Source organism: Myotis myotis, unplaced genomic scaffold (genome assembly GCF_014108235.1).
Source record: "Myotis myotis isolate mMyoMyo1 unplaced genomic scaffold, mMyoMyo1.p scaffold_m19_p_7, whole genome shotgun sequence".
Classification (NCBI taxonomy): domain Eukaryota; kingdom Metazoa; phylum Chordata; class Mammalia; order Chiroptera; family Vespertilionidae; genus Myotis; species Myotis myotis.
In genome coordinates, this window is record NW_023416379.1 from 82,299,059 (window position 1) to 82,314,085 (window position 15,027).

General features: G+C 41.6%; 1 protein-coding gene across 3 annotated transcripts in view; it reads left to right on the top strand.

Annotated features, from left to right (window-relative positions):
* ADGRF1 (adhesion G protein-coupled receptor F1) overlaps positions 1-15,027 on the top strand; it is a 44,163-nt gene that overhangs the window by 14,410 nt on the left and 14,726 nt on the right. For 2 of the 3 annotated variants that reach the window (XM_036318076.1, XM_036318078.1), the window contains exons 3-11: positions 753-895; positions 2,267-2,324; positions 5,014-5,157; positions 5,813-5,986; positions 8,562-8,662; positions 9,491-9,549; positions 10,585-10,647; positions 12,077-12,228; positions 13,345-13,508. In XM_036318076.1, the coding sequence (XP_036173969.1) occupies positions 827-895; positions 2,267-2,324; positions 5,014-5,157; positions 5,813-5,986; positions 8,562-8,662; positions 9,491-9,549; positions 10,585-10,647; positions 12,077-12,228; positions 13,345-13,508 (984 nt within the window). In that variant the 5' untranslated portion in view covers positions 753-826. The remainder of the gene's footprint in view (positions 1-752; positions 896-2,266; positions 2,325-5,013; positions 5,158-5,812; positions 5,987-8,561; positions 8,663-9,490; positions 9,550-10,584; positions 10,648-12,076; positions 12,229-13,344; positions 13,509-15,027) is intronic. The other variant, XM_036318077.1, reaches the window with a different exon arrangement.

Genomic DNA, 15,027 nt, shown 5'->3' on the forward strand with positions numbered 1-15,027 from the left:
ATGCTTAAACACTTAGATTCTATCCTTGTTTTAATGGTTCTAAGAGTCCTTGATATTTTAATGATTTTATTTATTTATTTGTTTATTTATTTATTTATTTATTTATTTATTTATTTATTTATTTACTGAGATGAAAAGGAAACCTCAGGGAAATATAAAAGGCTGGATGTTAAATACACCTAATTATAAAGTTAAGCAAGTTATGATTTTAAAATAGTGTAACCTATATAAATGTCTACCTGCTGTGCTGTACCCCTAAAGCTAATACAGAAAAGTGTTGAATACAAACTATAATAAAAAAATGAAAATTATTATAAATAATATTTATCAAAATCTCAGATTTATAAAGATGTAGCACATATAAATTATAATTTTTATGGGTTTTAGAATTATGAATTGAGTTTTATTCTTATTTTTTTTTATTCCTATTTTCTATTTTTATACAGAGTATTACTTTGCAATAAACAACAAAATTATTTTTTTGATGTAAGGGAAAAAATACAAGTTGACCCAGAAAAACAAAACAAAACCATGTTTAGTCAGATTTGATCACCTACAGAAAAGCTCTCAAGGAATTGTCTAGTAAGTTTGTAAAGACAGAAATTTGCTACTTTTCAATGGAAATCACAGTATCTCAGGTTGGGTCTGTGAAAGTGGAAAAATTATTAAACACTTAGGGCTTTTGATCAGTTAGGCCCTACTATTGTGTGCATTAACTTTTTTAGTCAGAATTACTTGTTTTTGTGCCTCAGCCTTGCCTGGTACACCTTGTCTAGTCACAGACTGTGACCCAGCTGTTTATGTCCAGACCAGGGACCCGCTGGAGATGAGAGTCCTGGTCTTGTGGCTCATCTACCTCTTCACAGTCACTGAGGGCGGTGATGGCTTCTTTGGGGTGAGTTGGCTTATGTCCTGTTTTTCCTCCCTCCTACCTCCCCTCTTTCCTCTGGCACTTCTAGAATCCATCCCTCTCTAGGTAACTGAACCCACGTAATGTAATAGACTTGGAATCAGAAGTTCTGGGTTCTTGTCTCAACATTAGCAACATTAGCTGGGTGGCCTTGGAGCTTAGATGACTTAACTGCAAAATGAGGATCTTGGACTAAACCACTGGAAATCTTTTCCAGCTCAATTCATCCACTCCTATGGCCTCTTTGATAGAGAACAAGCATAGAGATTGGCATTAGCAATCCTTGGACTATCTCATTCCTGTCTATACATACTTTCTTGATGCTTTTATCTAGGGCAGTGGTTCTCAACCTTGGCTGCACATTAGAATCACCTGGGAATCTTTTTAAAATCCTGATTTCTGGGCCTCATCCCAGAAATATTCTCTATACTCTGATGACTCCCAAATTTATATTTCCATCTCAGGCCTCTCCCTTGAACTCCACATTCATATACATACTACCTACTTGAAATCTCCAGTTGGGTGCCCAATAGGCCCCTCAACTTAATATGCTCATATTAAACTCTTGACTTTCTTTCTCACCAAACTTACTCCTCATTTTCTATCTCAGCAAGTGGTATCACCATCTCTCCAGCTGCTTAGGCACAAAATTTATTTTTATGCTTGATTCTTCTCATAATCCATATCTAAACCATTGGCCCTTTTTTGTTTGTTTTGGTTCTGTCCTTAAAATATATCCAGAATTTAAACAGTTCTCACCACCTCCCTGGCTACTATGTTGATCCACACTTTCTTTATCTCTCACTGGTATTATTTCAGTAACTCCTGGAATGCTCTCATTGCTTCTGTGCTTGACTATTCCCAATATGGCTGCAGGACTAAGCCTTCTGGAAAATAAAGTAGAGCATGTCTTTCCTCTGTTCAGAACTCTCCAGTGGGTTCCGATCTCACTGAAGTAAAAGCTAAGCCCTTGCCATTGCCTATAAAGATCCACACAACCTGCCTCCCCAGAGGTGCTCTCTGACCCCACTTTCTTCCCTCTTCCCCTCACCCCCTCCCTTTAGCTACTCTGGCCTCCTAGCTCTGTCATCACATGCTGGGCATGGTCTTATCTCAGGGCCTTTGCATGTGCTGTTCCCTCTGCCTGGAAAATTCTTTCTCCAGGGATCCTCACTTCCCTACCCCCTTCAGGGTTGTGCTAAAAACTTGCCTCAGTGAAATCTTTTCTTGCCACCTCCCCACTGTCCCTGACTTGGATTTTAGGTGCAGGATTTCAGTTTATTGGGGAAATCCAACAAGGCCTATGAAGTGCAATGTTACAAAGCCTTGCCATAATTCTTGTTTTCTTTTTAACAGAGAAATGATGGCATCAAAACAAAAAGAGAAGTCACAGTGAATAAGAAAAAGCACCCAGGTGAGACACTGCTGCCAAGAGAATGGGGTTCCAACCCCAATAGTGTTTCTGACTGTTTGTATGATCATTGGCACATTATTAAACACCCCAAATCTATAAAGTGAAAATAACAGTAATCCCTTCTAGCAAAGCATTTGTGAGGATTAAACAATGTAATAGAAGCAAAGTATCCTGCACCATATTCTGCACCTGGCAAGTTGCTGCTCCATATTCTTCCTTTCCTTCCTTGTCTTGATCCCAACAGTGCAATTAATGGGCAGAGCCTTCGGTCTGTGGTCTGAAATTTAACTTGTGAGCCTGATGTTTTAAGCACTGAATCTGTTTCTTCATGAAAACAGTGATGCACGCAGATGGTTGTTAAGTTCCTGGGTCATTTCACAAGCCTTTCTTTGGTAAATTTGCCAAACAATGACAGGCTACAGTGCCATAGAGCTTACCAACATGTGAAGCTTAGATTCTTCAGAAAAATGAAATAGAAATTTAAGTTGGACTGCTATGGATACATTTTCCCTGACAGTAATAATACAGCTAGTATTTATTGACCTATTACTATGTGCCAGGCATCATTTTAAATGCATTAGATGAAGTCAGTCCTCACACTGACCTTCTGAGTTCGGTGCAATGGTCATCTTTATTTGGTGAAATTAAGGTATAGTGTTAAGGAGCAGGGGGCATGATTCAGGCCCAGTCAATCAGCTCCAGATTGACATTTAACATTCCCTTAGTTTCAGGTGTACAGCACAGTAGTTGTATGACTTACATAGTGATCCCCTATGTCAGTCAATTTGGCTCCAGAAACACTGCAATGAGCCCCTGACCATGTGACCAAGGTCAACCTCTCTCTCATTCCATACTTCTTACCTGCTTGGGCTGTGGGGATGGAATCCTATTAGGTCCCCCTATGTGGGGTGAACTCCCAAGGCCTGGGCTGAGGTTCCAGTCTGCAAGGAGATGGGGGCAGTAAGTGATGGAGCTGAGGCTCTATGGTGTGAGATGTGGGAGTTACAGCAGACAAGGGTCTTTTATAAATGTACTGGGACATGCCTCAGCCTCAGCTAGCTTCCTGCTGCCCTCTTGATTGCCTTATGAGAAGCTTGAATTGAGCCGGCTGCTTTTCTTCACTATAAATCTCCTTTGTGCCTACCCCCTAAGAAACAGGGCAGTCTCATAAAAGCTCCTCATGTCATCTGTCCCTGCAAAAGCACAGTGGTGTCCTGAGAAGTCTATTAGATTTCTAAGAAATTTTACTGCCAATGGCAATAAAATGAGACCAGGATAAGAGGATGTTCATCTTTTGCCTCTTTTTCTCTAAGGTCCTTCACATCCTTAATCTTGGGTCCATAGAGGATCTTGAAATCCCATGGGATCTCGTGCTAATTTCATGTGACTGTACCTAAATCAGTCCTGGTGGGAGAAGACTCATAGGACTCTTCTCCCAGCCAAAAACACTTAACAGCCACTCCCTATGAAACAAAAAGTGCTGCTCAGAAATGATAAGGTGGACCTAGAGCAATGGTTCTCAACCTTCTGGTCCTTTAAATACAGTTCCTCATGTTGTGACCCAACTACAAAATTATTTTCGTTGCTACTTCATAACTGTAATGTTGCTACTGTTATGAATCGTAATGTAAATATCTGATATGCAGGACGGTCTTAGGCGACCCCTGTGAAAGGGTCGTTCGACCCCCAAAGGGGTCACGACCCACAGGTTGAGAACCGCTGACCTAGAGGGTATTATAATGAGTGAAATAAGTGAGACAGAGAAAGACAAATACCATGTGATTTCACTTTTTTGTAGAACCTAAAAAACAAAATGAACGAACAAACAAAATAGAAACAGACTCAAAGATACAGAGAACAGACTGACGGTTGCCTGATGGGAAGGGGGTTGAATGGCTGGGTGAAAAAGGTGTAGGGATTCAGAAGTAGAAATTGGTAGTTACAAAATAGTCTGGGGATGTAAAGTACAGAACAGAAAATATAGTCAATGTAATAACTACATATGGTGTCACCTGAGTGCAAGATTTACTGGGGGAGTCATTATGTAAGTCATACAAAAATCTAATTACTGTGCTGCACAACTGCAACTAATATAATATTAAATGCCAACTGTAATTGAAAACTTTTTTTAAATTAAAAAATAACACCTAGGAAATGATAAGGTACAGATGAGGATATGTAGGGGCTCAAGTAAGGTTAGGTTTGTTTTTGAATTTGCTATAAATACATTTTTATAGAAGGAAGGGTTCTTTGGAGGGGAAAGTGTGAGACTGATGTTTTATACAGAAGATATCTCAAGGAGCCCAGAGCTGGGGGAGGTGAAGAGAAGAGTGGCTAGGATTTTCTCACCTCTTCTCCCTTCAGTCTTAATGCCTTGATGCCTTGACTCTGGATGTGTCCTGAGGAAGTGCATCAAGTCAGGAGGGCAGTGCAGGTGCAGGTCAGAGAGCGTGGGAGCAGCTGGCTTGGCAGAAGTGAGAGGGTGGACATTGTCAGGCACCTGTGTGCTTGTCCTGGATGCTCATTTTTAGTCAGTGTCTGGGTGGGCAGAAGTCAATGGCAAGCAGTGTGGCATCATCTGGACCTTCAGGCTGAATCTGCTGATAATCCCATGGTCACTGCTTCTGCAGTATTTCCCTCCCAGACTGAGAAAGGAGGCGTCTGACGGTCTTCCTATCTTTATATCCAGTGCAGGAATATGAGCTGTTGCTTCAGGTGCCCTATAGAGATTCCAAGGAGAAAAGAGACTTGAAGAAATTGCTGAAGCTTTTGAAGCATCCATCATTATGGTTCTATGGGCCAATGAAGATCATCAGAGTAAAGGCGACCACATGTAAGCCAGCTCTCTGAGGACAGAGATTGGAAGTGGGGAAGGTGGGCGTATCAGTGGGGATAGGTTAGGTTATGCTATGGAAATGATCATCCCAGCAGCATCTGTGGTTTACAAGAATAAGTGCCATTGCTTCTCCATACTATGTGTCCATTGCAGGTTGCAAAGGGGCTGAGACTGCGATGGTCACTTGGGGACCTAGGCTGATGAATCAGACACTATCTCAAATGTACCCATTCTGAGAAAAGAAAAAAGAAAGAAAAAGGAGCATTAGAGGGTTTAACATTGGCCGTTGAATTTTCTAACTCAGGAATTAATTCTGTTCACGACTTATTGGTCAAAGCTGGTGTCATGCCTCCACCCAACCTCAGCGGCCAGGTTATGCAATCATGGAAGACAGCAAGCAATATCTGGCAAACAGCACGAATGACCACAACTGTGGGTCTCAGCGAAGTTAAATGCTTTGTCGAAAGCAAGAATCCTCAAAGTGTGCTGCCCCGTCCAGCAGTAGCAGCAGCAACAGGGCTCCATCTTTCTGCCCTTTGATGAGAAATACTTGCTTCAGATTCTAAGTCAGAGCCGAGCATCAGAATTCAGCACTCAGTATCGATTCATTAACCAGGCCCTGTGAAACCAAGCTCTGTTTTTGTGTGTGCAGACTGTGGCCACCAGAATGGGGTCCTCCGGTGTGCCTGTGAAGATGGCTCTACCTGGTTTCCTCCTGCATGCCTTGATCCCCAGAAGTGTTACCTTCACACGGCTGGATCACTCCAGACTTGTGACTGTCATCTCAAGAACCTCACCAGGAGTGTCAATTTCTGTGAGAGAACAAGTAAGCACGTAAGGATACCAGGAGGGAGCTCTGGGCCGGGGTCTCTCCCACCCCAGCATATGACAGAGAGGGAACTCTATCTAGCTCTTTGCCCATGTGTTTCTCTGTCTCCCCGAGCAGAGCTAGTGTTTGCAGGGAGACTGAAGGACACTGATGACATCCCCACTAGGTTTGGCTGGACACAGGGAGAGCTGCATTGGTGCAGAAAATTCAGGAATGCAAGTTGATGTTTGGGCACCGCTTCAACCTTGCTCCTGCTCAGCTCAGCAAATATATGCTTCTTTGGAGATTTAACAAGATTCACTTAAATCCCAAGTCGGGGAACTGCTTGAGTAAATACAATTTTTCTCCCTGCCTTCTTTTCAGCTCTTTTGCTAACATCAATTTTCAGAACAGAGAAGTCTAGAGGTATGAGAGCAAGGAGGAATGCATAGTGATTATACTGAAAGTAATGCTCGAAATTGCCAATGAATATGTGTACTGAATGCAATGCCAAAACAAAACAAAAATTTAAAAGTCTAGCTTTGGAAACCATGGGAAGCTGAGGGAGCTCCTGTTGGCTTAGGTGTATGTTCAGTGGATGACGAGGTGAACTAAATGATGTGGGCTCCGGGGCTTGAAAGACTTTCAGAAGTTTTCGCAAAGTCTAGTTCAGTTCTCCCGAAGCTCTGGCTTTTGGTAGAGCTGAGCAAAGAGTGAGAGAGGACATGAAATAGCCCAGTTTCCTGGGTATCCCTGCTCGCTTTCCCAGGACTGCAGCAATTCAGGTTAAGGCGACATGCATTTATTAAGCACCATTTTTATGCCCAAATTGGGAACAAATTCTGGCAGGTCACTGAAGCATTTATCTTGCGATCGATGAACTCGCAGGCTACATGGGGAGGTCAGGATGTCGATGTGTTACGGCCAATGGTAAACTGAGTAAGGGGGGGCGGGCGGTGAAAGGATTAAGGAAAGACAGACAAGAGAATGAAAGCTGGGTCTCGGTGGGACGCTGCTCCCTGATGAGGAGACAACGCCAGCGCCCACAAGCCGTGTCTTTATTTTATAGCAGATGCCACGAGGCAAAGCAGGGGCATGATCACGTTGTTTACAGCATTCTCGTGAGTTTCAACCTCACTCAACTACATGCACCTGAACTTTACCGCAAGGCACGTGGGGTTACGTGTTCGGACCATAGGTCCAAGCTTACAACCACAGCTGTTGGCTATAATTGTGCTGGGGGGGCCCTGCCCTCCAGCGGGGACTTGCACGTGGCAATGAGAGGACCCTGTCCTTTCATTAGTCTGAGGCTTGAACCTGGCCAAAACACCGTAACCACGCCCCACATTGATGCAAAAAAGACAATGTCATTTCTTCAGCAATGTTGAGGAAAGCCTACATTTTGGTCCATATCTGATCCATCATCAGACAGGAATCACATTCATAAAGAGCTTCCCAGAGTAGAGCAAAGGCACACATACATGAGACATGTTCACAAATATATGTGCAGGTGCAAGAGGTGTAGGGAGCTATGGATAAAGTCCTGTAGGAGGGAAAGACTCTGTATCTGGGGAGCAGGGAAGGCCTTGGAGAGGAGATTCTTTGACTAGGCCCTGAATGAAGGATAAACAGACGGAGATGGGAAACAAACTGTCCCAGGGCAGAAAAGCAAGGTAAGAAAAAGATAGGTAAGCAAAGGGTATGCTGGAGTTAGCAAGTAGTGATTTTTTTTAAAAAAATTAATAGGGCAATTTTTAAGTTAGATGGGGATATATTTCAGTGTGAAGTGACTGCCTATTTATTTATCATTATTATTTTCTTAAAATATATTTTTATTGATTTCAGAGAGGAAGGGAGAGGGAGAGAGAGAGAGATAGAAACATCAATGATGAGAGAGAATCATTGATCAGCTGCCTCCTGTATATCTCCCGCCCCCCACTGGGGATAGAGCCCACAACCCAGGAATGTGCCCTGACTGGGAATCAAACGATGATTTCCTGGTTCATAGTTTGACACTCAACCACTGAGCCACGCCAGCCGGGCTATTATTATTATTTTAATCATCACCCAAGGACATGGTAGGAGAGGGAGGGAAGAGGAGGAGGAGGAGGAGGAGGAGGAGGAGGAGGAGGAGGAGGAGGAGGAGGGGAGAGAGAGAGAGTGAAAATGTGAGAGGGAAACATTGGTTAGTTGCCTCCCGTGCACTCTCTGACTGGAGATCAAACCCTCAACCCAGATATGTGCCCTGACCAAGAATTGAACCAGCGACCTTTTGGTGCACGGGAGGACATTCAACCAACTGACCTACCCCGGCTGGGCTGACTGCCTTTTTAAATCACATATGAGTGGTCGCATGTTTTCTTACTTATAAGGTTGCCTGGATGATCAGTACTTTCCCCATAATGTTCCAAATCCACGACTGAAAATTCTGGTTGTATGCTTCCTATATCACTTTAGGTGAACATTCATTATAAAAATACATTGAAAGATTAATGTTGAAAAAATGGGCTCCAAGTTGTACTTCTGTAATTCTATGCTATAATAAAATCAAGTGAATAATTCTTATATCTATATATTTTTCTGTTTCTCATAGAAGTTTGGGGCACTTTCAAAATTAATGAAAGATTTACAAAAGACCTTCTGAATTCATCTTCTTCTATCTACTCCAAATATACCACTGAAATCGAAATTCAAGTAAGTACCTTCTACTTATGGCGTAAGAAATTGTTGGCTAAACATAAGTTCAGATGTTTTCAGTTCAACATGTTTATTTAATACCTATTCTTAATCATTCATTTTCAATAAATTATTACATAGTAGTTAATCACTCTGCCCACAGCTGACGTACTTTGAACATTTTCTTTCTAGGAGAGTTTAGCAATTGAATACTTTTCACGTCTTTTGTGTTCAGTTTTGTTCTTTTACTTGGGTAATATTATGCCAAAGCTTCTTGGTTATTTTCTGTTTTTTTATCTGTCAAAAATTTTTTTTCATGATCTAAGCTCAATTGTCAGCATCTGGGATTTATTCCATAAAGAAGCCTTTATTGTTAGAAGCTAGACAGAGTTGCTGAGCAAAAATTCTGGACTTTATAACGAAGTAGCATAAAACTAGATCAGTGTGCCTCTGCTAGGATGAGGTACGGTGTGGGTTCACTGAAGACATACACAAATCCTTGGTTCAGTTTAAGCATCTATAAAAATGGCTCACTTGGGGGAAGGATAAAATAAATTTTGGTTGAATTTATAATATTATCTGGCATCCAATTCATCCTTGAGTCTAAGCAGTTGATTCTTCACTATTTATTAGCAATCTCAAAAATAAATTATGTGCATACATTCTCAATTGTCATTTTAAACGTATTTTTGTAACATGCAACTACCTCCTGCTGTATGTTTTTCCTTTGCTCAGTGTTTGTTAGTTTATTTAATGTCTGCATCCATGTTTTGCCCAAATGTTTTCCTTGAGTGAGGACAAAAATCAACATATCTACCTTTGTTTGTTTGTGTGTGTTTTTGTAAGCTTAAAGAAGCATACAAAAGAATTCAAGGTTTTGAGTCAGTTCGTGTCACTCAATTTCGGTAAGTACCACAACACCCAAATCAAGGCCATCCCTAGAATTGTGATCAGTCCCGAAGAATGCCCAGTGCTGTTTGCCAACTGTCTTTGACAGGATATAGGTCAGACCTGCTCTTTATAGTCTGATTCTTACCCAAACTGGATAAAAGTCTGAAGGGAAAAGTCTATATTCTTATGTAAGTGAGCTTAGGAAAGTAAATATTAAATGGCATTTTCAAAGCTATGGAGCAGAGAATAGAATTGGAAACCCCAATTTAGAATTTAGAAGGAAGCAGGAGATCTTGTTGTGTGTGTGTATGGGAAGAAAATGGGGTAGAGATGAGGGTTGTAGAGGGATGGATTTTCTTCTATAATCACAGCGGGGTATGGTGTATCATTGGGAACCAGTAGGGAGGCCTTGGGTAAAATCGTATGTTTTTGTGTAGATATCATGTATTTGCCATAGCTCAAAACCCCATAGTCATTGTCTACAGCAAATAAAGAGATATTTAGTAAATCATTCTTTTGTTTATATTTTAATTCCAAAGTTATTTGGTTAGTTAGCCATGTGTGCATTGATTACCTGCTATTTGTAGTCTACTTACTAGAGGAAGTGGCTTAGAGGTCAGAAAACTTGACTTCTTATATGACTTTTTCACAAAAAGAGGGATAGAGAGTTAGAAACATCGATGAGAGAGAAACATCGATCAGCTGCCTTCTGCATACCTCCTGCTGGGGATGTGCCTGCAACCAAGGTACATGCCCTTGACCGGAATCGAACCTGGGACCTTTCAGTCTGCAGGCCGACGCTCTATCCACTGAGCCAAACCAGTTAGGGCTGTTTTCATAATTTTAAACACAATCTGTAAGCTTATGGTTTCTAAAGGTCTTACTTGAGCTTTGGCCTCTCTCCTAAACATCTGACTTAAATATCCAATTGCCTATTACCATCTCCACTGATTTTCTAGGAGGCATGTCAAACAGAATATGTTGAAAACAGGGGTCCTCCCACTCTGCTCCTCATAACCTTAAACCTACTTCTCCCATCTCAATTACAGCGATGCCATTTTCCCAGTTGGACAGACCCAAACCCTGGAGTCATCCTTGAACTTTTTATTGAGGTATAACTTACATCCAGTGATATGCTCTGACCTTAAATATACAGCTTAATAAACTCTGACAAATGGTGGCATGGAGGAGGTTAAGGGGGTGGGTGGGGATAAATGGTAATAGAATAAAATAAAATGATTTGTCACTGTAAAAAAGAAAAGAAAAGAAACTGACAAATGCTTGTACAAGCCACCACCTATCAACACAAAACATTTCCATCACCCTCAAAGTTCCCTTGTGCCTCCTTCCAGCTAATCTCCATGCCCACCTCACCCCCCACCAGAAACAACCACTGATCTTATTTCAGCATAGGCTAGTTTTGCCTATTCTACAACTGCACATAAATGGAATCACTCAGTGTGTAATATTTGTGTGTCTGGCTTCTTTTGCTCAGCATAATGTCTTTGAGATTCATCCTTGTTTTTTTTTGAGTATCAGTGCTGCCTTTCTTTTTATTGCACAGCAATCCTCCATTGTATGCATATACTAGTATTATAATTGGTCCATTCCTTGCAATCGTGCTTGACTTGTTTCTTTCTCCCGTACTTGAAATCTGCTCCATTAGCAATTCCTGTGGCTCAGTCTTCAAATACAACATGAATCTGACCACTTCTCCCACATGCTGTTACTCAACTAGTTCTTGCTATCATCTCCTCTTTCCTAATCAGCCTTTCTGCTTCCCTCCCTTCTGTCTATTTTCTACAGCAGCCAGAGTGATTATCTTAAACAATATATCGGATCATATCACTGACTTTTAATAAAGAATAAAGCCTTCTAATAAAAAATAACATTCAAACTCGAAGGACCTCGGCGATCTGGTTCCTGGCTACTTCTCCAACATCATCTCCTACTCATCCCTCTCTCACACATTGAACATTAGCTATGCTAGTGTTTCTTCCTTCCCTTCTTTTTTTATTTTGTCTTCTAACTTAAATCGACTTTATTCAGCTCTTAACTTACTCTCACCTGGGGTTCTTAAAACCCATATTGAAACCTTTTAGGCATTGAGAAGCACTCCCAATTGTTGAATTGAAACCTAGTCTTTAAATTCGTCACACTCATAGACAGGTTCCTGCCTCAGGCCCTTTGCATGTGCTGGCATGCCACACCAGTGGTCTTCTCATTATTCAGGCCTTAGCTGCAAAGACCCTCCACACAGAGAAAGCTTTCCTGACCAGTCTTATTGAAATGGGCCCCATATCCATCTGCTATTCTTATCACTGTACCTATCTCACATAACACTTAACAAAAAACAACATATATTACATAAATTAAATAAATGCTTATATAGAGAGGTTATTTGTCTTGCCTTCTTTGCCAGAATGTAAGCTCCATGAAAACAGGGACCAAATCTGTTTGATTTATTCCCATGGACCCAATGCTATGCCCTGAATGACTGAATAAATTAACCTCACTTTTCTTTCCACATAATCATTAAAGAGGTGGCAGCATCATTGCTGGGTATGAAGTTGTTGGCTCCAGCAGTCCATCTGAGCTGCTGTCAGCCATTGAACAGGTGGCTGAGAAGGCCGAGGAAGGCCTTCAGAAGCTGTTTCCACTGGAAGATGACTCCTTCAGAGTATTTGGAAAAGGTAACACTAAATTCCCATCCTCTGCCTAGGTGAGTCCTTTAATTAGTTGCTCATTCATGTCTTTAGGAGGCAGATTGGAGAGGTTTCTGATACAGAATTATTCTAAGACTGACTTGCAGTAGAAACAGGCAACTGTTTATGATGAAACTCAACTTCAGCCTGACTAGTTCAGATCCTTGCTAATCAGCAATCTGATCTCCACTGTAGTAAATGTTGTGGAAGACTGATTTCACTGCAGGCTCTGATGGAATGATTCAGCAATAGTTTACTGGTAGTCATGTTGAAATATCTCTGGGGTTGGCAATATTCCTGAGTAATAATTCAAGGAGCCAAGGAAAGAATACATATATCTAGGTCTTTAACACTCACACAGACACACACATACACAAACAGAGACACACACACACTACTTTCCTTCCGGTATATTTTCCCCAGTTACTTCTTTACACCCAATCTTAAACCTCTGCTATAAAAATGTGTTTCACTTTCAACAACACTCTTTCAATAAATATCTACTAAGTGTTTAAAGTGTCTAGGCACTTAGGACACAGCAATGGGGAAAACAAACCAAAAACACAGCTCTTTTTGGTTGTCCATTCAAGGTCTCTTTTTCCTTGGTCCCAATCATGGGAAGGCTGTATTATTAAGGGTCAGCTGCAAGAATAACTAGTGTCTGGTCACAATGTGAGAAGCTTTTGCAGGGCACAAAGTAGGATATGTCACCCCCAAATGGCAACTGCCCTGCTTTGTTCCATAGCATTTTGAAGATTTTTCTGGTTTTCTAGCACTCCCTTAAAGAGTAAAAATATTTCCTGGGAGTGGTCATACCCTGTCTTATTTTCACCTAACATGTATTAGTTGATAGCCCACTAAAAGTAAGATCGTTGGCAAAGATCAGACACCTGGAGGGAGAAGGGCCAGAATCAGGGAGGGTTGGGCATGGAGAAGGAGAAAAAGGTGCTGATAGGCTGAAACTGGGCACCAAAGACAAGCTTCTCCTGAATATTTGTGGGTATTGTCTCTAAGAATATGGTTTCTAATGCACAGCTCTATGTTGCATAGAGAGTGCCAGGATATTCAGAGACATTTTCCCTCTCTGTTTCCATTCTCTTCCAGTTCAGTGTAATAGCATTGCCTTTGGATTTGGGTTTAAGAATGATGAGTATACTCTTCCCTGTAGCAGTGGCTACACCGGGAACATCACAGCCAAGTGCCAGCCCTCTGGGTGGCAGGTCATCAGGGAGACATGTGTGCTTTCTCAGCTGGAAGAACTGAAGAAGGTAAAACATTTCCACTTTGCAGACTTGCCCTGGTTTTGAGTTTCACACTGGGCACCTACCACTGAGCATGGCCAGGTGGAGGGCAAATATATCAAATTGTCTCATTTGTCAATATGCAGAACATGAGGGTGACATCAGACCCTGGTAAACCCAAGGCATTTGGGCATGAGTAGCAGTGTCTAGGTGGCAGCTGAGAAGGTCAGAAAGTGTCAGAATTGATGGTTTTCATGTGGAAGGGTGCTGCAATAGAGTGAATAAATGCTGAAGGAGTCTGCAATAGATGGCAGAACAGCAACTAAGCTGGAATCAGAAATCCAGAAAGCTTGGGAATCAAAGACCCAAGTGAAGGTATGAGTCCAAAGTTATAGACTTAGTACAAGTGAGAATGTCAGAAACCAGGACAGGGGTTGGGATCAGCCAAAGGTGAACCATATAGAGCAATAGAACTGCAATAGATTCTAAGGGTCATCTGGTTTATCAAACTCCTTTTATAGATTAAGAAATTAAAGACTAAGGGACTAACAGTTGGTCCCTCTGGTAGCAATAGTGTTGAATTAGAAACATGGTCCTTTGACTTCCAGTCCAGGACTGTGACCTTCACATGATGCTGTCTTTGGAAAGTACAAGTACTTAAGACAAGGCAGATATATAGAAGCAAATGGTGAGGAATTAGAAGTCAAGTCACAGGAAAGAGGGACTCCAAGACTAGTTCACAGACACTGTTCTGCAGATAGATCTCCATATTGAGCAGAACTTCTGTCCTGGCCCGAGATTCTGCTACTACAGTAGGGAAACTCAGAAAGGTATATCTTAAAGGTCTGTGGAATGTTCACTTCTCCCTCCTTGGACCTCAGTTTCCTCATCTGTAAACTGGGAAGGGAGATTGGACCAGATGGCCTCAGGGGTCTATCCTTGCTCTTGCCTTCTTTGCCTCAGATATGGACATGGGCCATGGTGAGGGTGAGGGCAGGCAGATCCCAGGTACTTTGGGCAGAGAACAGCACTGTCAGCCAAAAAGAGCTAAAAGGAAACCATATAGGATCTGAATTCCTTGATTGACTTGTTTTGACTGAAAGGGAATATCCCTTCTTGGCTGCCTTCCAGGCTAGCCCAGAGTAGTGGAAGCATCTGGAAGTTTTAAGGAAGAAGTAAAATTCCGAATGCAGTGGCAAAGTGTGGTCAAATCTCCCTGTATGTCCCTCTGTCTTCCCATCCAACAAGGATGTCTCAGTATAGCACAGTGATTCTAATAGAAGTTAGTGCTGCTTCCTAGCTGGGTACAGTTTGGAAAGTCACTGAATATCACTGAACATCAGTGTCTGTATAATTAGGATAATAATTCATCTGAAAATGCGTTTTAATAAATCTCTTCAAGTTTCTATGTTCTTAATGGTACCTAGCTCAAAGGGTGGTATAAGAATTAAATCAGTGAATCCCTGGTAATGCATTTAGCACAGAGTAACAACTCTGAAATACAGAAAGCACTGAGTGAAAGCCATCGTGTTATCATTGTTATATA